The sequence below is a fragment of the Athene noctua genome, chromosome 6, assembly GCF_965140245.1.
Source record: "Athene noctua chromosome 6, bAthNoc1.hap1.1, whole genome shotgun sequence".
Taxonomy (NCBI): domain Eukaryota; kingdom Metazoa; phylum Chordata; class Aves; order Strigiformes; family Strigidae; genus Athene; species Athene noctua.
Window position 1 is genome coordinate 49,631,754 of NC_134042.1, and position 22,256 is coordinate 49,654,009.

Genomic DNA, 22,256 nt, shown 5'->3' on the forward strand with positions numbered 1-22,256 from the left:
CCGCTTCCCGCCGCTCTCCCGGGGGCGGGAAAAGCACCGCCCGCCTGAGGGCGGGGCGGGCGCGCCAGGGGAGGCCGAGGGGTGTGCGGCTGCGGGCGGGGGAGCCCGCAGCAACGCGGGGTGTCCCCGTGTGTCCCCCCCCACACCCCGCTGCAATAGCGGCAGGGAGTCTCCGCCTTGAGGGGTCGGCGCTGGGGTTCCCGTAGGAAGCAGAAGAATTTTCCTAGAGGGGTCCCCGGAGCTGCCGGGGGGGTGAGGGGGGGGGATTTGGGCCCCCCGGCAGCCTCCGTGGGTGTGCGGGAGGAAGCCCCACGGGGGTTGGGTCTCCGGGGGCGTGGGGGCTGTCCAAGTGTAGCTCCGAGGCTGTTCTCTCTGGGCCGGTGTCCCTGTGGCTGTAGGGAAAACCCAGGGGTTGTAACAGCCAGGGGGACACTTCGGGGACACCCACAACCGAGAGAGCTCGGGGCTCCGAGATCCCACCGCTGCAAGGGCTGGACAGGCACAGCTTTATTTTTTTGGCATCCCACATTCTCCAGCCTTACGGCCAGGCCGCCCACCCCAAAGGCCGAGGGGAGACCTGGAGGCGTGACGCTCCCCTAGCAGCCGTGGTGGAGGGACGACGACTTCAGGACACCCAGGTAGGTGACACCCCTAAGCCATCTTGGAGGTAGCTCAGCACCCCACCCTGTTGCCAGCTGCTTTCCAGGGACTTTTGGGGGGCTGGTTCCCAGGGATGGACTAAATGGGGGTATTGGGGCAGCAGCAGCGGGCGATGCTGTGCATGGGCATCGAAGCGCTCCTCTCCCAGTGTCCCTCCTGCAGCCTTGGCTAGTGAGTGAGGCCCAACTGGGTGCTGGGAAGTGGGACCTGGAAGTGAAAATGAAAGTGAAACTCTCCGGGAAATGAAAGGAGACGGGGCAGCCGCAAAAAAAAAAAAACCAAAACAACTCAGAGAGGCAAAGCACACTAGGCAACGAGCGGACTGGGATATGTGTTTTGATGTCAATGCATTTCCCACCTCTGCTGATGATCCTGGAGAAGGATCCCTGCGCTGCGAGGTGCTGCTCCTGCACCCTGTAGGCACCCTCGTCCCCTGACTGCAGGCCCCTATCTTGCCTTTGCACTGAAAATCGGGCACGTCTGGTGCAGGGAAGGAGAGGCTATGGCGCAGAGCAGAGCTCCGTTATCATCCGACATGGTGTGCTACATGTGCCTCTGGTCTCGTGAGCTGCCCCGGCACAGATTTGCTCCACGGGCTGATTACGCAGCAATCTGCAACGTCCTTAAAACTCTGCTGGTTGAAAAGTGCCTGTGCACAAAAGGCCTGGCAGTGTTCCGGCTTGAAACAGCGTTTGTGGATAAAATGCAGGATAAATACCTCTGCAGTGAGGCTCTGGTTTCTGGCTGGAAGCAGTTCATGAGTCTGTCATGGCTCCTGGCATTGCAGCCTGGCTGGGAGGTTTGTCGGAGGGTCCAGCGCGATGGAAACGTCTTCCCACAGCTGTAGGGTCACGGCCGCGGCGACACACGATGCAGAGACATGGCTGCAGGGGCCTTGTGGTTGTGGGTTGCAACCCCTGCCTCCACCGGCTGCTTTTCCAAAGATGAGCAGGGAAGGGGAATGTGTAGTAAAAAATACGCAAAATAATGCAATATCTGGTAAGGAAGTGAGGTTATTGTTGAGCAAGCATAGGATTCCATAAAACTAACGCATAACCTCACCCAGGAAAAAAAAAAAAAGACTTAAATATTGCTTGACATAAGCAATATTTCAACAGTTGTCAGCAGTATGTGTCAACAATTGTCAGGCATGTGATTTGGGGCTGTGTGGTCTTCTGATGAATTAAAAACCTGCAGGGCAAACCTTGCCCCTCCCAGGCAGTGAAGTGGCAGCAGGGTGACATTTTCCCATGGTGGCTTGTCACTGGAGAGTCAGTGTTATCCAGATATGCTTCAGTGGGATCCCAAGGATGCTTTCTTTGGCTCTGAAGAGCCAATTTATCATCTCTACAGCAGAAAAGAAATTTGCAGGCAATACAGCTGTTGGGACAGCTTCTGGCTTCAGACAAGTTGGCTGCAAGGAAGTTGGATAAGTTGGATGCGTTTGGGAAGGGCTTACTGGTTGGGAAGTGGTGTGTGACTGAAAGGATTCACGTGGATCTGCAGAGCAGAAGGCTGGAACAGAGAGCTTTTCAGGGAGTTTTTCTGTATACCCTAAAGGAAACCTGTCTGCATGGTCCAAAGTGCATGAGCCATCAGCGTTATGCTCTTCCGTGCATTTTTCAGCAGCAGAAGGTATATTTGTGCTGGGGCACCCAGCCATGCCAGGGAGAGTGCTTTCAGCCTGTTTAGCCTGATGTAGCTAAGGGGTTGAGTCAGCCCCGTGTGGATTTGGGGTCTGTTATCACAGAATCACAGAACAGTTTGGGTTGGAAGGGACCTTAAAGTCCATCCAGTCCCACCCCCCTGCCCCAGGCAGGGCCATCTTCCACCAGCCCAGGTTGCCCAAAGCCCCGTCCAACCTGGCCTTGAACCCTTCCAGGGAGGGGGCAGCCACAGCTTCTCTGGGCAGCCTGTGCCAGGGCCTCACCCCCCTCACAGGGAGGAATTTCTGCCTTACATCTCATCTAAATTGCCCTTCTGTCAGTTTAAAACCATTACCCCTTGTCCTATCCCTACACCCCTGATGGAGAGTTCCGCCCCACCTTTCCCATAGCCCCTTTCAGTCCTGGAAGTTATGTGTCCTCCCTGCCAGCAAATTTGGAAGGGCAGCACACTGGTTAACTGCTGCCAGAAGGGCATGAAAGGCAGGCGAGCACGCTGCCAAAAAACTGTACCAGCTGGGTCCGGATGAATGTCCTGCTGCAACAAAATGCCTGATCTGCGTCGATCATCACAGGAGAGGTTGAAGTGACTCCATTTAGGAGTGTCCAAAATGCCCCTGATTTAGCAGCATCTACCTAGGGAGTTAAAACTTGCCAGCTGAGGGCTCTGCAGGCTGGAAGATACGGAGAGAATGAGATAAAATGAAAAGGAAGCAGCAGTGTAATGTACTCGGACAAGACATAAAGCATAGGTTTTTTGCAAGAAGGTAATTGATCACCAGGAGGAAAATATCCTGCTGAGGGGTGTGGGAGATTTTACATCATTGGTGTTTAAGTCCAAGTTGGTGGTGTTTCCTCTGAGTTCAGGGAGGCCCATGGATGATGCAGATGGTACCCAGCTGACTGTGCAGTCCATGATTCCAGTGGGACAGTGGTTCTTCCTTGTCTCATGAGTCTTAAAAACATCACCCTCCTTTGAATGAGATGTGCTGCAGCTTCCTCGATTCCTGTGTTCAGTTTTGGGCCCCTCACCCCAAAAAGGCCATTGAATGACTCGAGCGTGGCCAGAGAAGGGCAACAGAGCTGGGGCAGGGTCTGGAGCACAGGTCTGCTGGGGAGCGGCTGGGGGAACTGGGGGGGTTCAGTCTGGAGAAGAGGAGGCTGAGGGGAGACCTCCTGGCCCTCTGCAACTCCCTGCCAGGAGGGGGCAGAGAGGGGGGATGAGTCTCTGGAGCCAAGGAGCCAGCGCCAGGCCCCGAGGGAATGGCCTCAAGCTGCCCAGGGCAGGGTCAGGCTGGCTCTGAGGAAGGATTTCTGTGCAGAAGGGGCTGTCGGGCGTTGGAATGGGCTGCCCAGGGCAGGGGGGAGTCCCCGGGATCCCTGGAGGGGTTGAAGAGTCGGGCTGAGCCAGCGCTGAGGGATCTGGGGGAGTTGGGAACGGTCAGGGTGAGGGTCATGGTTGGACTGGAGGAGCTGCAAGGGCTTTTCCAACCGAGATGATTCTGGGATTCCTCGGTAATAAATACTGGGGCTCTGTGAGGCAAGGGGTCAGGGAAAGCAGCTGGGAACACAGGGGTCATGCAGTGATCCCAGCCCGTGGTTACAGCTGTGGGATTCCCAAGCAGAACTGATGTGGCACAAGCATTTTATGCCAACACAGAGTTTGTGCTGGGTGTCTATGATGTATTTGGTCATCTACAGTGGCCTTAACCACCTTGCTTATCTCTGCCTTAGAGGTATGACAGTGAAAACATGAGCCAGGTCTTGCATACCATCTATTCTGTGCGAGGCTGCCCCATGGCCCGTGGGTTTAAAAGTTTCCCAGCAGTGACACAGAGCTGGTTCACACATCCCTGGTATTTTCACACATCTCTGGTAATCCTGCAAGTGGCTGTGGTACAGGATTCTGACTGTTCCCAGCCCTATGGTGTTAATTTTCCACTGATGGAATAGAGGTGACAGAGGAAATGACCTAAAAGCTGACTATTCGAGTCTGGATTGATGGGGCACAGAGAGAAGCTGCTGGGCAGGTCGGAGTAACAAGGAGGTGAGAGGACATGAGTAGGGAAGGGATAAGCATGCATTTTTGTGTCAAGGGTGAGAAAAGGAGGAGGAGGAGAGGGGTTGAAGGTGGTGGAACAGAGTGAGGGGTCGTGCTGGGGCAGACCGGGCTGTCTTTGGGAGAGGTGCAAGGAGAAGAGCAGCAGTCACACAGGGATGTGGAGAGGGCAGAAGGTGGATGCTAGAAAAACTACAAGAGCCAGAGGAGACATGAAGAGAGATCAGGGCTGGGTAGAGGCTGGAGTTGTGTTTTGAACTGCCAATTCATTATTCTCCAGATATAATGCTGTGAAGTCTTTGAGTCATTGGAGGCTGCTCTTCTCACCTCCTTGACAGTCCAGTTTGACCTGGGCTGGTTCCCACGTGCCAGAATTGAGTTCATTTTTCCACCCTGCTGTAGCCAAGTTTGTCATTTAAGAAATGTTGCCCCCCCAGCCCTGATCTCTGTCCCCTCTGTAAGCCAGAGGAACAGATGGGAGAGCAAAGGACCAGAAATGTCTGGCACTTCCCAAAGCTGGAAAGGAGAGAACTGGAGATTTTCAGTTGAAAAGAAAAAAAAATCATGCCTTTCTCAGCCCTGTCTTTGTTCCTTTGTGCCTTTCAGGCCTGATCCAAACACCTCACCTACATGAGAGGGGGCCTGCGAAGGTTGAGCACGCCTGGATGTCGCTAACTCCTTGGTCCTGGAGCAAGGCAGAGGGACTTTGTCTGCTTGTTTTTGAGCATTTGAGTTTAGGTTCATCACAAAGCAGCAATACTGAGCTGACAGCATCTGACAGGGTGTTGGAGGGAATGACAGATCATGGACACAGGGGCGTTTGTTAACAAAAACAGCTGCAGCTCATGATGCAAAGCAAACAGCTTCTACATGGCTTCAGTTCCAGCTTTGTCTCTTTGTTGACCAGGGACCAGCCAAGCTCCAGCCCACTCAGCAGCATAGACCAAGACCTGAAGATCAGGCTGCAAAGGAATCTGGTATTAAACAGGGAAATGAAGTAGGAAGAAGGTGTTTTCTCCTCCTGTAGTGATTGTCCACATGAAGCAATCCTGGGCCCTGTAGCCTGAGCAAGAAGAGTCAAAGAGCTGTGGCAGGGCAGCCTGGGGAGGGCTGCTGGTGAACCCTGGCAGCAGGCTTGCACGCTCGGTCTTTGCTCCCTTCTCTGAAGTGTCTCCCAAATTTCTTTGGCTCCTCTCCTCACCAGCTCCACATGGAGACCTGGTGTGGAAGACAGACCGCCGGGACTGCCCTGCAGCCTGGTGTGAGTCACGGGTCACGGTCATGGTCATGGGTTTTACTCCTGTGTGCCACTGATGTCAGAACATGAGGCTGGACCAAGCAAGGCACGACAAGCCCAAGGAGTTTGCACAAACCCCTCTCCCATTTGGTGCAGCTGAAACCTCAAATGCTGGAGAGATGGGGCAGGCACTGGGAGAGGGCTGCTGAACCTCCCCACATCATTTGGCACTGTCTGAAGTGAGGAATATGGGCCCCCACCTCTTTCAGTGGCACTTACAAGGCTAGTGGCGTCCTCAAAGCTTTTTAACAAGAATTCATACAGTTTGAGTAGGGTTTTTTTTATATGATACTGTTACTGTTTTCTGCTTGTACATGTAATTTCTGTTTGACTCAAGAAAAAAAAAGGAGAGAAGAAAACCAGCCCTAAACTGCAAGCCTTGAGCATCTGTACACTTGCAGATACCTCTCAGAGGGAAGAGAACGGCCTTTTCTGTCATCTTTACAGTTGTCTGAATCACCTGCTGTTCTAGTGACTAATTCATAACATCCTCGAGATGTTTGTGTCACATCTGGAAGTTACAGTCATGCTGCATCTACCTAAAGAGAAGACACTCATATATATGTCTGTGTATGTATATATAAAATATAAATATGTTTTTGATTTTTTTTCCCAGTTGTGACTCTCCTGTGCCTGTAGCTGATAGCAGCCATGTCATCCCAAAAGGACAGATGGGTTTCTTCCTTCTCTTTCCTGCTCTTCTGTGCTTCCTCCATCCCAACGTGGGGAAGTGCAAGGCTGCTGCAGGAGCTGAGCCCCCAGGAGTACTTCAGTAGCTTGCAAGCCGGCAGAGCATCCCTGGCTTATTTCAGCCATAATGGTATTTATTTAACAGTATGCATGTACCTCAGCCTGGGTTTTCAGCAAAAAGAATTGTGTGAGGGTGTATGGGAAAGTGGAACAATGAAGAGGCAATTCTTGAGATTTTTAAGCCCAAAGTGATTGGTAAGAGCTGGGCGAGCTCAGCTGGCAAATGTGTTTGCACAGCTCCAAGTGCTCCTGACAGGCTGAGACCTCTTGGGTGGGATCTTTCCTGGCTGTGTCCCCAGGCACGCTCCTTCAAACCTCTTCATTAATTTTCTGTATTATTTTCTGGAGCTACCATGGAAAAGAAATCCAGCCTCCTAAGGAGTTGTCCCCTCAGAGGGGCTGGGTTTCTCTTTCACGGCACTTCCCAGGGAAAGGGGGATCTCTTGCATGCAGGGGACCTGGGGGCTGTCAAGAATTAGGAGGAGATCCTTGGCCTTGCCTTTGTTGTTCTGCTCCTTCACGACCCTCAGGTATGATTTCCCAGAGACATCGGTGTGGGCTGAGACACCAGCACAGCTCTCACGTCAGCACTGAGAGGCTGCTGTGTTAGAAAGGAAGGAGGGGAGACTTCAGGCATTCGTGTTGTTGCCTGTAATTAGTTTGGTTTCAGTAAATACCTTACTCCTTGTGTAGGAGCAAGACCATATTGTGTCAAGCACTATCTCAGCATGTGGCAAGAGGATGCTCTTCACTCTGAGGACTTGCAGCCCAGCACAGCAGCACCAGTCTGACAAAACCAGTCCCAGTTCCTCTGTGTCCCCCAGCCCCATCCCCGCAGGCACCTCTGCTGCAGGCAGGATGCCAGGGCTCCCTGTTTGCCCTGCTCACAGCTGCTCAGGTGGCCCGAGGATGTTTGCCTGGGGATCTTACCCTGCTGTTACTGTGCACAGACAGTGCTTGCCCTGAGGGTGCTCTCATCTGTAAGGGAAAGGAATGGAAACCAGGGGTTTTTTTGTGTTTCAGTTTCTCCTGGTGCCCAGCCCTTCTTGGAGCAGATTGAGAACTCGGCCGAGGCCCTCCAGGACTATGGCATTTCCGTAGTGAAGGTAAATGGGGACAAGGAGTGGGACAGGCTCTTTCTGCAGATTATTTCTGCAGGGTTTCCTTCAGGGTGGACAGAGCCACCTTGAGGACTGGCAGCAGTGGGACCCCACAAAAAAGCAGATGTTGGCAGACCAGGGCATCCCCTTTTATCCTTTACGCTGGCCTTACATCTGCTGTTTGTGGGTTGCCTCACACCTTCTGCCTGTGGGACATGGGTGGGTTCCTGTGTCCCAGAGATGCTTGATGTTGTGTCTGTGTCTCCAACCACAGCAAAGCAGAGGACTGGGTTTTTAGCTGTAATTTTATTTGGGTTTAAGTGAAGGAATTACAGATTCAGCCAAGTGTAATTAGATTATAAGAACTGCTTCTATGTGTGTGTGTATATGTATTTAATTTCCTCCAGATACACGCTGAGTTTAATAAGCAAGCAGCGATCTGACACTTTGAATACGCTGGGCAGATCATGGTATCTCTTGATCCCATCTGATCCAAATCAAGGCAGCCTGAGCTGGAGAACTGAAGTACAAACTCCAATCCCCATCTCTGGACTCCATTTTATTCTGTTTTCTCTCCCAGCAAGTTTGGAATGGCTGTATTTACACTCTTGAATGGAAGAAAGCCTTAATGCTGTATATTTGTAGTCATTTTTGGAGCTGAATGTCTAATTACATGCTTTCAATGTCTAGGTTATTTGTCCCAAAGAGGATGTCTCAAGATACTGTGGAAAAGAAAATGCATTAAGGAAAGCCTACCTGTTCAGGTGAGAGGGGATTTCTGGGCACCACACTGTGTTTGCTTTCCAGTGAAAATGTTTGAAGGAAATGCTGCCAGTGACCATAGATGACTGTGTAGGAAGAGAGGAGCTGTGAGGACAGCAGTGGCATACAGAGTTTAGCAAAACGTACCCCCAAAAGGTCCAACGCAGGCAAAGCAGATACTTTGTCCTCATTATGAAACCTCCCATCCTGCCCCATGTTCCTTGGAGCAGCAGAGCACTGTGCTGCTACATGACACCACGAGATAAATCCTCCATCAGTGTTCTTCTGTCCTCGTGGCCTTCCACCACCAGGTCCTCCACAGTTACCACCAGGTTTTGGGTGTAGTCCTAGAAAGAAACCCCCTTAGGTGTTCTTCCTGTTGGCGTGGTTAGCTCATCTGCCCTGGATGCAAAGGTTCAGCTCTTGGTCTTTCCACGGGTTGTCAGCTGGAAGCTTCTTCGTGAATCGGCTCGGTTCTCACTGACTGTTGTACGTGACCCACAGAAACATTTGCTCTGATGGTGGGGGTCTGCAGGGTGATTCTTGGTACGTAGAGACCTTCTGCCAGTCTGTGCTAGGCTTATCAACAGCCCCCAGAAGCTGAGTGCAATGGCAGTGACAGGGCTGACTTCACTAAAACAACATTGCCTGGACACCTAGTCCTACAAAATCCTCAAATTGAATCCTGACATTTCAGCCATACCTGCCAGCAGATATACGGATGTATTCAGCAGAGTGAAAATTAAATAAGTGTATGTAGCTAATCTTTCATAGTTTGTCTGGTGATGCTTTCTTCCTTCCCTAGAGGTAACATGCTGATCAGAGAGTTCCCCACCGATGCCTTGTTTGATGTGAACTCCATTGTTGCTAACGTTTTGTTGTAAGTACAGAGCAGATGCATCTCTCTGAAATCCTTTACTTTCCATTTTCACTTGTTGATATAAAATTTTGCATAAATACAAACCCTATGCATTCCAGAGGCTGCTCTCAGCCAAACAGAAGGCTGCTTCTCTCTTTGGTATGGTTTGACCCTGTTAAATCTGTGCCCTTGAGATGTCTCAGCGACACACATCTGGGCAGCTGTATTTGACTGTGAATCTTCGATCTGCCAGCAGGAAGCTGGAATTTTACCTTGTTTTTCCCATCGTGGTTATGTGGCTGCAAATATGCTCTTAAAAGAAAACAGTCGGTAATGAGTTTTTTCTGACTTCTCAGTGCCCTGCTCTTTAATGAAGTTAAATACGTTGAAACACTGGCAGATCTTCAGAACATTGAAAATACATTGAAAGGGAGGTTGAACATGGTCTTTGCCTATGTACCAGCTACTGGAACAGCAGGTAATAACACTCAGCTTTTGATCTTTGCTCTCCTTCCAGAGCCTTTTTTACTAAGGTGCAAGGGAGCTGGGTTTCTGAGACAAAATCCTATAAATGGAGGATCAAGGAAACCCAGACAGATTCTCCACCTCTGTATGTCTTGCTGTGTTTCCAAATGGATCAGTTGCACCACAACAGTTTTGCTGGGAGCATCAACTTTCAGAGATAGATTTGAGAGGCAAAGCAAGCCAGCGCTTGCTGTCTTAAAAAATAAATAAACCCATGGGCAGATCTCTAGTTAAGCAGTAGAATGGATTCACATGCACCACCAGTGTGTTTACTGGGGATCAGTAACAGGGTTCAGCTCCAGTTAGTGAGTTACCTTCATAGTGTGTCTTCAGACAGCTGTGACTTTTTACTGAGAGTTTCTGAAAGGCTGTGCATTGATATTTACCCCTGGAAAGGATGTAGAAGGAAATCTGGAGGGAGTTGAGATGAGCTTGTCTTGCCTTTCTCTTTCCAGAGCACAGAGCCGTGATGGAGGCAGCTTTTGTCTATGGGACTGTCCACCAGTTTGTTCTGACAACCGAGGCAGCGCTGTTGAAAGCCACTGGGTATGTCCAAGCACACACCCACCAGGTAGAGCTACTCCCCTGCTGCAGGTTTCTCAGATTTCCAAGTCAAATCTGGGATGGTATTAGGGTGTTATGGACAGTCAGATCTGGTTTGCTTTTCCAAAACCAGCTGCTGCTTGTGTTCCTTGCCTTGGACTAGCCACGCCATTTGTGACTTTGCTGAAGGAGATTTTATAGGGGAAGAGCCCCCTGTCTCCTTTCCGTAGCTGACTGATCAAACCTCAGCCATGGGTTTTCAGGACGGCTGATACAGCTGATGTTATAGTCTTAAAACACTCAGCCTTGTGCTTTGATGATCAAGTCTGGCCAGCTGAGAAGGGTAAGAACTGCTACAGTGGGTTGGAGCAGAGCCCAGCCAGCTCCATATCTCACCTCTGCAGTGGCCAAAGGTGCATCCTGAGGGATATGAGGAAATGGCTGTGTGTTGCCTGCAACCTTCCATCTTCTGGCAGTCAGAGGTTTCAGGACTCCCCGAGATTACTGGGGTTGTTTAGTCTGGAGAAGAGGAGGCTGAGGGGAGACCTCCTGGCCCTCTGCAACTCCCTGCCAGGAGAGGGCAGAGAGGGGGGATGAGTCTCTGGAGCCAAGGAGCCAGCGCCAGGCCCCGAGGGAATGGCCTCAAGCTGCCCAGGGCAGGGTCAGGCTGGCTCTGAGGAAGGATTTCTGTGCAGAAGGGGCTGTTGGGCGTTGGAATGGGCTGCCCAGGGCAGGGGGGAGTCCCCGGGATCCCTGGAGGGGTTGAAGAGTCGGGCTGAGCCAGCGCTGAGGGATCTGGGGGAGTTGGGAACGGTCAGGGGGAGGGTCATGGTTGGGCTGGAGGAGCTGCAAGGGCTTTTCCAACCAAGATGATTCTGGGATTCTGTGAGATGGGAGCTGAACCTGTATTATGGTGTTAACAGCCACCAGAATTTGTTAAGCACTTTACGTTTCACCTCAGCAACTTGTGGCAGCGGTGAGTTCTGCAGGTCAGCTGCATGAGACACTGCTCATGCATTTGGGATTTCCCTTCCAGCTCTGGCCATCTCCTTCCCACACGGGAGGAGCTGCATTAGAAAGGCAGATCCTTCAACGCGATTTGCTGCTGGTGTGACCTACTGCAGCCAGGAAACTGAGAGGGAGGAGGGTGGGAATTTCACATAGGATGTTGCATCTTCAGCAGAACATTTACATAACGATGTGCCTGCTTTCACAGGTGACACCAGGGCAGGCACCAAAGTGGTCCTTCCCCGAGGTGCCATCCAGTCCTTGTAGGATCGTGATCAGGGACAGCATTTTGTGGCTGCCACTAGATGGCACGGTTGTAATTTGGACAGGAATTGGCTTTATTCTGCGTAAAGCAGAGAGGACACCAGCAGGCCATCTCCTTGGCTGATGTAATGGTGGTGGCTTCACCAACATGTCTAGCTTTCAGCCAAGCAGGGCATCAGGCTTTGTCTTTCTACTACTTTCTACTCTTCCATAGAGAGATCTTAGAACCCTTTGCAAAGAAGGTGATCCCTGGTTTAGAGGTGGAAAATAGGTGCATAGGAAAAGGCATATATCTTCCCAAAGTTAACCCCCAGCCCGACACCAGTGATGGTATCAGAGTGGGAGCAACTAATGAGGGAACCACCAGGGGAAGTTGATCTCACTGCTTCCTTTGGCACAGCTAAAACCAACGCTGTTCAAAAGGTGAAATATTCCTTATACAGTCTGCAAGGTGTCATCAGTGAGGTGAAAGACATAAGCAAAATTGTAGACTTTAACAGTGGTGTGGCTGGTCCCACTGAGAAAAGCTTAATGAGTGTCCTTCTTGAGCTGGACCAACTGTTATGGGATTGGGGTCAGTTACACCTCGTGAGCCAGGGTCTTCATTAGATGTTCAGCACAGTTTTGAAAGGCACCTGCACACAATTGTACCTGTCAGTAGTAGGGTGCTTAAAGAGGTCCCACAAACCTCCCAAACCCTGCACTTGAGGATCATCTGCCCTGTAAAACATGTCAGCAAACATGGTAATTCTGTCGGGTCATTTTAAAACCCTGTGGTGGATGTCCTAGCTCAGCGTGGGTTTTGTTGTCTCTCTCACAGTGATGATGAGCCTGATGTGTCGTCTGCCCGGCTGTTGTTCTGCCACTGCCAGCGGGCCACGGACCTGGCACAGCCCTGCAGGAGGACAGCCATGGGGCAGGCTCTGACCATGCTCAACATCCACAGGCACCTCAAGCTCATGGGGGCTCCTCTGGTGGTATGACGGGGAAAGAGGAACCGCTTGGGCTGTGGGCATGAGGGCAGCTGGGGTGGATGCGAGGAGGAGGGAGGTGTGAGCAGAGGGCAAGGCTGAGTGTGGGAATCTGCCCCTTCTCCATGGGGTTAATGACAAAGCTCCCAGGTTGGGTCCAAGCAAGGAACAGGCATCGGGCTGGATGGCAGTGACACTCCACTGCACTGCTCAGCTTGCTTGGACCTTGCCAGGGAGCCCTGGCACCCATGTGTGCCCCTCTAGTTGTCTGTAAGTGCTGTGAGTGGGAATGGGGTAGAGGTGCCCCTTGGACTTCACTGGAACATATGGAATAGAGTATAGAATATAATATAGAATATAATAGAGAATATAATAGAGAATATAGAATAGAATATAGAATAGAATATAGGATAAGATAGGGTAGAATAGAATAGAATAGAATAGAATAGAATAGAATAGAATAGAATATTTCAGTTGGAGGAGACCCACAGTGATCATCTAGTCCAGCTGCCTCACCACATCAGGACTGACTAAAAATTAAAGCGAAATATTAAGGGCATTGTCTAAATTCTTAAACACTGGCTGGCTTGGGGCATCGACCACCTGTCTAGGAAGCCAGTTCCAGTGCCACCCTCTTGGCAGAGAAATACTTCCTAATGTCCAGTCTAAACCTCCCTTGATGCAGCTTTGAACCACACTCATGCCTCCTATCGCTGGATACAGGGAGAAGAGCTCAGCACCTCCCTCTCCACATCCTCTCCTCAGGAAGCAGTGGAGAGCCATGAGGTCGTCCCTCAGCCTCCTTTTCTCTAACCTAGACAAACCCAAATCCTTAGCTGCTCCTCTAGGCTCCCCACAGGAGACTGAGCACCCTGGGGAGTTTGACATCAGTCAGTCATGCCTCAGTGAGCACAAGGGACAGGAGGCTCCTGTTCTTCCTCTTCCCACGGGACAATGAACTTCCCCCTGGTGACATCTCTGCCCAGCCAAAAGGACAGGTGGATGATCTGGGAAGTGCCTCCTTCATCCAGCCTCCTGGGTTAGGCCCACAGAGGGAGGGCACTTTGTTAAGCAGCTCTGTGCTGTCATGAAGCAGCACGTCCAAGGCAGGAAGGGAGAACGATACCAGCTCTTGCATGTTGCAGCTGGGGTTTTCAAACTGCCCCAGGGAATAGATGCCAGGTAAATAAAAGTTAATGGAGATTTGACATCTGGAGTTGCTAAGTCACAAAGAACATGCATAATAAAGCCCAGGTTTTTAACAGGGAGGGTCGTGACAGGTTGGAACAGTTTAACTGGGGTTGTGTGGATTCTGCTTCGATGGATGTTTTAGAATCGGGGTTGGAGGCTTTTTCTCAAGGGTCTCCTTATTTCTGTGGCTGGAGAACACATGGTGGCTTGGGCTGTGCAGGAGAAGAGCTGAGGTACCTTCAACGGTGTGGAGATGCGCTGCAGTATAACCATGTCTATTCTCCAGACAGAGGTTGCTGAGGACCCAGAGAAGGTTTCCACTGTTCACTTACAGCTTGGGCTACCACTTGTGTTCATCCTCAGCCAGAAAGAGACCTACGAGGCTGACAGGAGGACAGCAGAGTTTGTGGCGTGGCAGCTCTTGGGGAAAGCAGGAGTTGCCCTTTTGTCCAGGTATTTGCTCTCAGGTGTTTTGGGGTTTTTGCTTTTTGTGGTGTTTCTGGGCTCGGTTACCCCACCGCCAGGATGATAGTCAGTGAGCTTACTCATAGTTGGATGAGAGGCAGTAAAGCTAAACTATATCCTGCAAGAGGATGTCACGTTTAAGGTCTTGTCCAGAATCAGATTAGTTTGGTTTCAGACTGACTGGAAGCATAGAAGCTTTTGAGTCTCTTGCTGACTTAGAAGTAGAAAAACAGTCAGACTAAGAGAGATTTTGGAAAGGAAACTTAGCACGATGGAAAGCTTGTATTTTGCCCTCAAATTAATGGCAGTTTAATGATGCAGTGAAGGAGGTGGACTGTGAGTGCTGGGATGTGATGGGGGTCCCCGCTCGGTAAGCGATGTCTCCTCAGTCAACGAGGGCTCTCTGAGTTAGACCAGCACACGTGTTCCCCAGGAGGACCGCAGACACGTGGGTGGCTGGCCACAGGGCAGCTGTGCTGTGGAGGTCTGGCTTCCTCCAGAATTAACCACCAGTTCCTTATCTCTGCTCTGGGGGCTCAGGAGCAGCCTGCGTACACCAGACTGGCTTGCATTTGCAAACACTTCCGTGGTGTCTTGCCAAAGGAGGTGTGCAGCCCCTGTAGGCATGGTTGCACAGCCTTTGGGGGTGTATGGGAGGAGATGGAGGAAGGTTGGGTGTGGGCTTTCTTATTCCAGCTTTCTGCTATCGGGGTACCCCCCTGTATGGAGGCATTTCTTGACTGCATTTACTCATGAATCTCTGGAGCCAAGGAGCCAGCGCCAGGCCCCGAGGGAATGGCCTCAAGCTGCCCAGGGCAGGGTCAGGCTGGCTCTGAGGAAGGATTTCTGTGCAGAAGGGGCTGTTGGGCGTTGGAATGGGCTGCCCAGGGCAGGAGGGAGTCCCCAGGATCCCTGGAGGGGTTGAAGAGTCGGGCTGAGCCAGCGCTGAGGGATCTGGGGGAGTTGGGATCTGTCAATGTTAGGTTAATGGTTGGACTGGAGGAGCTTCAAGGGCTTTTCCAACCCAGATGATTCTGTGAGCTGAAGGCCACCAGCAGAGCAGCTGCACTGGGATGTGATTGCCAGCGCATGAGCAAAAACCTGAATCACAGAGGGGGAATCCAAGCCCCTTGCAAAATGGGCACATTATGCAGTGCAGTCCCACCAGAAGGTCACTCGGAGCCTGTTTCTCCACCACTGACGTTGATTCTGGGTTCCTGCAAGTTCTCGGGGGCCCTGAAGCACAGCCCTGTGAGGATGCGGTGCTGCTGAGGGAGGTGGGCTTGCATGTTGTACTATCTAATGTTCACTTTGTATTTTGGAAGGGACCTCGTAGATTTGAACATTCTGCTCCGGTCAAATGTCGCTCTCAAGACACCAGATGAGGTTAGATGGTGAATTTCTTTACTGTACAACTCTTATCTCCCTATTTGGGCATGGTGCTCTTGAGAGGAGTTGGGGTGTTGCTCGGCTCTGTTGTTGTTTGACAGCCTCCCCAGAGGCTCAAGGGGAAGTGTCTTTCCCTAGATGCATGCAGGTATTTGGAACTGCCTGAGTTTGATACTGCAGAGCAACTATGCCTGCTGGTAAAGGTAAAATATTGAGTTTATTTTGGGTTCAAAACATAGGGTGACATCTCCGTTACACCCTAAGGCTACACAAGGTTGTGAACTGCCTAAGGTAGTAGTCCAAGTGCAAATTCACCAAAGATTTGGACTTCTAAAAGCCCTTGCCTCCACAGGAAAGGCGTTCAAAAGATGGGAGAGGAAATGAGTGTGAAACTAAGACCAAGCTAAGAGCAAACAACCAAAGGTCTGTGCTGAACTGATGTAACTGAATGCCTTTGGCAGTGATCTGGGAAAAGGGCAGGGTGTAAGTTAAATGAGGTTGATGAAGATGAGCTAAACTCTGGAGGGACCTGACCCAGCTTGTGAGGCAAGATGGAATTTGGTGATGACAAATGCCAGGGAGCACATGTTGCCCCAGTTACCTGAATTGTCACACTTATGATTGCAACAATACAGGATCAGACCTGAACCTCAGCATCCCTGGAGGGCTTCCCATGCCCTGGTGAGAGACATGCATGTTGTGTTTCTCCTCTTAGAGCCAACGTAAGGTGCCAGCAGTTTGTCATTTCTCTCAGTTTATTAAAAAATTCATTTTCTCTGAAGTGCCTTTTGCTGAGACAGTGCCAGAACTGATTTTAAGCCGACAAGGTCTCATTTCTGAGAAATACGTTTTGCTCTTTTCTTTCCATGGGTTGGCTGCTCTTGTACGCTTGGGAGTGCTCTTCTTGGTTGAGCTCCATGAGATAAAGGCTTTTTTGTGCCAGTTACCCAGGCTGTGATGGGCTGCTCTGACCCATCCTGACTCCTTTAGAGGCAGGAGAGCCAAGTGGACCCTGTAGCTCTCTGCTCTCGTTCACTATTTGGCCGCTGGGCTTTCTCTTGCAGTGGTGGTTCTATGTTAAAATGCTGGGAGGTGGAGCAGGTGTTCACTTTCTCCACTCCCAGCACAGGATCCTGCATAGCCACAATTACTTCCTCTCAAGGAAATGTCAGTCTGGAGAGAAAAAACCTCATGCATGGGTGAAATTGGGCCAGAGAAACACCCCAGATGCTCCCCTGTTCAGCAGCTTTAGGAATCTGTTGACATAACCTGAAAACAAGGAGTTGGGTGATGGTGCCCCATCAACCTTGAGTTTGTTTTGGGGACAGAATGGGTGCAGGGTGATGTTTTGCTCCCACTGATTTATTCTGTTTTCTTTAGGGAGTGCCAATCAAATACCTGGTCTTGGAAGACACTGATGAAGTTATAACTCTGGTGGAAGATAAGAGCAAGGTCAAACAAATCCAGGAGGATGAGGAGGAGGAGGAGGAAGATGAGGATGAAAAAGAGAATAAGAATCAAGGTGTGCCACTTAACTGAAAAGCTGATTGTCAGCAGATAGGACACACAATCAGCATCTGCTAGAGACCTGCAGGCATGTATTAAAGCATTAGAGAACACTTTTGCAAATTCAAGGCCAACCATCACAGTCACATCACGGTTGTACAAATTGGCTGTTTTTTTCTCTGCATATCACTGGAGTTTAGTGACAGACAGGCATCATTTTTAGGGGAGACACCAGGGAAGAAAACCAGCAGCTGTTAGAGGAACAGTTGCAGAGGTGCTGCATGAGGGAGAGGGGTGATTCTGCTTGAATGCATCCAGCTTCAGGGGCATGAGAGTTTGAAGTGGACACAGAGTTGTCTTCTCTTCAAACATCAGATGAAGCACCTCAGAATTATCAGTCCCTGTGGAAAGGTTTGAGACGTGGTTTTCAGAGAGCTGTTCCAGACTTGCCTTCCCCAGGGAGAAAACACTGGCCCCTGCAACGCTTCCTTGAAAACACATTTGTTTTCCTTACAAAATTGGTTGTGTTTTCAAAGAAAAAGCAGCACAGGATCCCAGAGGAGCCAACACACTTAAAGAATAGCGTTCAAATCAGAGGGCACAACTGGTGTGAGATGGCATAAGTGCATTTCAGTAAGTTTGTGTGTGTTGTGCCTGTGCCTCCGCTCCTCCATATGAGGCAACTACTTACCTGCTGCTGACAGTCACCGTGTCTCTGCTGAGAGGTGCTGGCTTACAAAACCGTGCTGATGGGGTGGCACAGGGGGCTGCAGCTCCCTCTGCCCTGTGTTCACGCACGGCTGTGGGTCCCTTGCAGATATTCAAGACGATCAGGTGGTGGAAGCAGTTTCCAGGGACAAGAAGCGAGAGTTGCCCCTGGAGCAGATCATCGTCCTGACAGAGGAGACCTTTCACTCTGCCCTTATGGAGACTGCCCGGATGGTGGTGCTGTTTTATGCCAGCTGTGAGTATGAAATGTGGCCTGACTGTCCTTTCTCTTAAGTTCACGCTGCTCACTGTGCTTTCCATAATATGGTGATTCTGTAGACAAGTTTAAACGATAAAGAAGTGCCACATCCTGCCCCGTGGGCCTCCACCCACCCGTTAGCAATCAGATTACATCAGTTCTTATTGACTGATATTGTGTGAAGACAGTATCTCTCAGTATAGAAGATATTAATGTTCATTGTTTTTTAACCTTAATTTTACAGGGACCGCATGTAGGACAAGAGGGGAAATTGTGGTAGTGTGGGCTCATGGGGTAGCCTAGACAACCTGGTTGCTGTCAGCTGCAAAGAAGCATAAAGTCCAATTTTCCTTATTTCTTTCAAGTCTTTCAGAGCTTGAAGCACTTTAGGATGCAGAGAATCGTAACGTGACTTTGTCAGAGAACAAGGTGGGGCTGGTTTGTCACCTACATGTCCCTCAGGGCTGTGTCTCCTGTGTTTCAGGGGAGGCAGTGTCCCTGGCAGTGCTGCGCTCTTACACCGAGGTGGCTGATCACCTGAAAGGTAAGATGCCACGGGTCTGAGTGCTTTACAGCTGGCATGCACCTGCCCTAGCAGTAGGGACCACAAAACTGGGAGGATGTTGATGGTACCTCACTCCCTCACCCCAAATATACTCATTTTCTACCCTCAGACTTGGAAGGAAGGCATACCCACATCAGGTTGCTTAGGAAAAGTCCTTTGTTTCTTATTTAGAGATCCTTGTGGTCCATCTGTGCCTCTGTAAAGTCATGGGACTGGGAATGCAAACTGGTACACACCAGCTGCCCAGAATGCCTTGCAGCTGGGGTGGTGATATTGGTGGACACAGTGACAGTGTGATGGATGATGGTGATGGTGATGGTGGTGGTGCTGGTGGGCACAGTGACAGAGGAATGGATGATGGTGATGATGATGGTGATGGTGTTGGTGTTGGTGGGCACAGTGACAGCAGGATGGATGATGATGATGGTGATGTTGGTGGGCATGGTGACAGTGGGATGGATGACGATGATGGTGATGTTGGTGGGCATGGTGACAGTGGGATGGATGATGATCATCATGATGATGATGTTGGTGGGCACAGTGACAGCAGGATGGGTGATGGTGATGACGATGGTGACGTTGGTGGGCACATTGACAGCGGGATGGATGATGGCGATGATGATGGTGATGTTGGTGGGCACATTGACAGCGGGATGGATGATGGCGATGATGATGGTGATGTTGGTGGGCACATTGACAGCGGGATGGATGATGGCGATGATGATGGTGATGTTGGTGGGCACAGTGACTGCATGACGAGTGCCAAAGAGCACGAGGAGGGCCAGGGCAGAGCACCAGAGGCAGTGGGTGACATGGGGTGGGCGTTGGAGTGAGGAGGAGTGAAGAGCAAGCACTGTAGCCTGCATCATGGAAACAGGGTCCTGTTTGTGCCCCTCAGTGCCAGGTCCTGCCCGGACCAAGGAGGTGCACTACGTGCTGCCCAGCAAATGAATATGCTGGGTGGCACATCAGAGCTCCTGTCCTTGGAAGTTCTTGATCTGGAAAGGAGCAGTAATTGGCCCCAGCTTTAGTGGAAAGCGAGACAGGCAGGTGTGAGCAAGCCCAGATCCACCAGGGCAAGACGGGGGAAGAATTTACAATGATGGTGCCTTCAGGGCCTGGAGACTGGCGTAATTACATGGGAAGTCTCTCAGGCAGCCACAGAACTCCATAAATAACACATGAAGAATCAGCACAGCACAGATCGAGTAGTCTGGTAGTAAAGGCAGGGGGTAGTAATCCTTCAAAAGGCTCTGAGCAGTTCCTGAGCAGTGTAAGCCCCAATTCAGCTTCATTCAGGTCTTCAGCCCCATCCCTCTCTACAGTTAGTGGAGAGAGGTGGGTTCTTCTGCACATCCATCATTCTCATGTCAGCTGAATCTCTTCCAGAGATGCCTATTTCTCCCCCTGGCTGCAGAGGACACTCAAGTGTCAACTCATTGCAGCACAGTGAGAGTGTTGTGTGGATCTGGACAAGAGCTGTTCGGGCACCCCTGGAATTGGCTGGTTCCTTCTCTTGGTGCTTCATCAAGGCTCATTTCTCCTAGTGATGGCACTTCCCTGGGACTGGGCACCATGTCCTGCATTGTGTGAGCAGGGTTCAGGCTGAGCTCTCAGCCATGGGGACACATACAGGGTCTGCAGAGGACCCAGCCAGCTTTCTGGGAAGCAGATGCAGTGGGAATTGCTTACAAGAAACCCTCCTGGGAACGCTGTGGATGGTGTTGTGGTTTGGATGAAAGCTGTTCTGCGTTCATAGTTTGCACGAAGGGAAAGTTACCAGTGGCTTTGATCTGGATTGAAATCCCAGGAATAAACAGGAAAGCTCAGGGAGGGTTGTTGTTGTTAGAGATGTTATGGTTGTTGATGGTTTGGGGTTTCTTTTAGACTCCCCAGCGGTCAGACCAGCTAGAGGAGCAACCTGGGAGAGCCAGCAGATGAAACCCTGCCTCTTCTGAGCCAGTGGCCAAACCCTGGCTGATTCTGTACGGCCAGGCTTTTGCCATTTGTTTTTTGAATCATTTGATAACAGTCTCGGTATATGGAAGCAGCCACAGACAGATTCTCAACAGAGATTATGAATTGATTGGGGTCAGGGCTTTTCTCTGTGATCAGTGGGGTCCCACCAAAGACTCATGGGCCAGATGTGACCTGTGGAATGACTCCAGTCTACTTTCCCGGCTGTGGCCTCGGAGAGGATGGGGAATGGCTGCCTTAGTGGATCCAGAGATCCTTTGTCTCTGCTGCTGAGGGAGCCTCGCTCAGAGGAGGGCTACCAGGGGAGCTGGAAGACCTAAAAGGATGGGGGTCCCTGTGCTCTCCGTTTTGGAAAAGATGAGGGAAGATAGAGCAGTGCGAGGGACAGAGTCTGGATCAGGAAGAAGATTTTGAGCTATGCAGGACTGAGAATAAAATATGGGGTATGGCTTTGTGGCAATTTCTCAGCTCCCCCAGAAGTGCTGGCATTCCTGTCTGCTCTCTGGGGTGGAGCTTTCTTCCAAAGGGCTGAGAAGCCAAGACCAGCTGTCTGAGGCATGAATCACCCGCTCTAGAGGCACATTTTGAGTTGCAGAACCAGGTCCCACTTTTGATGCCAATTCTTTGTGCAAAATGGCACTGAGAACAGGCCGTATGAGAGCAAGCACAAGGGGATGGAGGAGGCTGGAGACTGGGATGACCCTGTGAATCATCCAGTAACAGATGTTCAGCAGATCATCACAAAATTAAGTTTATAGCCCCCCGAGTGTTTTCTCTTTGTTGAGAGATGCAATCTAGCAAGAGATAAAAGAGAAGCATCTCTGTCTTACTGAACTGAGCACATTTTCTACTCTTGCAGCGAGAGCGTGCCATTCTCCCAGTCACTGGGGCTAACTGCTGCAGCTCTTGTTTTCTTTTGCAAGATGTGAATTTATGCAAACATGGGGGACAAGAGAAGAGGATGTGAAGGTGAGACAGTGCTGAGCATTTCTTATGTGTGTCATTGGGCTTTTTTCCAAAGAAGAGAGGAAACCAATATTTAAAAGCGATATACTGTGATGAAAAATCAGTTCTGCTTCCCTCTCCTGTGCTTGTGGAGTCTTCTTGACTAGTGAATTCCCAAGACAGGGATCTGAAGTTGTACTTCAAAGGCCTGAAAATCACCTGTGTGATTTAGCAATGTATATTCATGGAGCCTGAATCTGAAGTAAGGATTTAAGAGTTCACTGGGTGATGCTGTCTGGGTGGTCATTTCCCATTCCATACTGGGTTCCCCCTCTCGAAGTGCAGCCCTTCATACATAACTTACTTCTCTTTCATGTTGTAGCCTTTGGATCAGCTCTTCAGGTGAGCTGTTTCTAATGCCAGTCCTGCCATCCAAAGGATTAGAAGTTTAAGGGGTTCTTGATTTTTCTTGTTCCCTATGGCACTGATGATTTGTCTTGTCCTGGTTTTATAAGACTCGTGGGACAGAGGTTCTCGCTGTTGCTGATTTTAGTAGCACCTAAAATCACAGAACAGTAGGGTCTTGTGTTCCTCTTTTACCTTTCTTCCCATCCAGCAGCTCAACAGTGACCACAGGGCTCAACAGTTTGTTGCTGAGTTACTCAACTCCTGAAACTGCTGCTCGTTCAGTAATTAATAATATGGTGCAGATTGGGATGGGACAGTGATCATCCTGTGCAAGGGGTTCCTCGGGCCAGATGGGGCTCCTTTGGAGAACTTTCAGTATGT

General features: G+C 50.5%; 1 protein-coding gene across 2 annotated transcripts in view; it reads left to right on the plus strand.

Moving 5' to 3' along the window:
* Positions 1–73: 73 nt before the first annotated feature.
* TXNDC16 (thioredoxin domain containing 16) overlaps positions 74–22,256 on the plus strand; it is a 41,772-nt gene continuing 19,589 nt past the window's right edge. The window contains exons 1-13 of one of the 2 annotated variants that reach the window (XM_074908957.1): positions 74–638; positions 6,297–6,500; positions 7,454–7,536; positions 8,221–8,294; positions 9,098–9,172; positions 9,508–9,629; positions 10,132–10,222; positions 12,312–12,468; positions 13,940–14,106; positions 15,444–15,504; positions 16,888–17,029; positions 17,831–17,977; positions 18,465–18,524. In XM_074908957.1, the coding sequence (XP_074765058.1) occupies positions 6,332–6,500; positions 7,454–7,536; positions 8,221–8,294; positions 9,098–9,172; positions 9,508–9,629; positions 10,132–10,222; positions 12,312–12,468; positions 13,940–14,106; positions 15,444–15,504; positions 16,888–17,029; positions 17,831–17,977; positions 18,465–18,524 (1,348 nt within the window). In that variant the 5' untranslated portion in view covers positions 74–638; positions 6,297–6,331. The remainder of the gene's footprint in view (positions 639–6,296; positions 6,501–7,453; positions 7,537–8,220; positions 8,295–9,097; positions 9,173–9,507; positions 9,630–10,131; positions 10,223–12,311; positions 12,469–13,939; positions 14,107–15,443; positions 15,505–16,887; positions 17,030–17,830; positions 17,978–18,464; positions 18,525–22,256) is intronic. The other variant, XM_074908958.1, reaches the window with a different exon arrangement.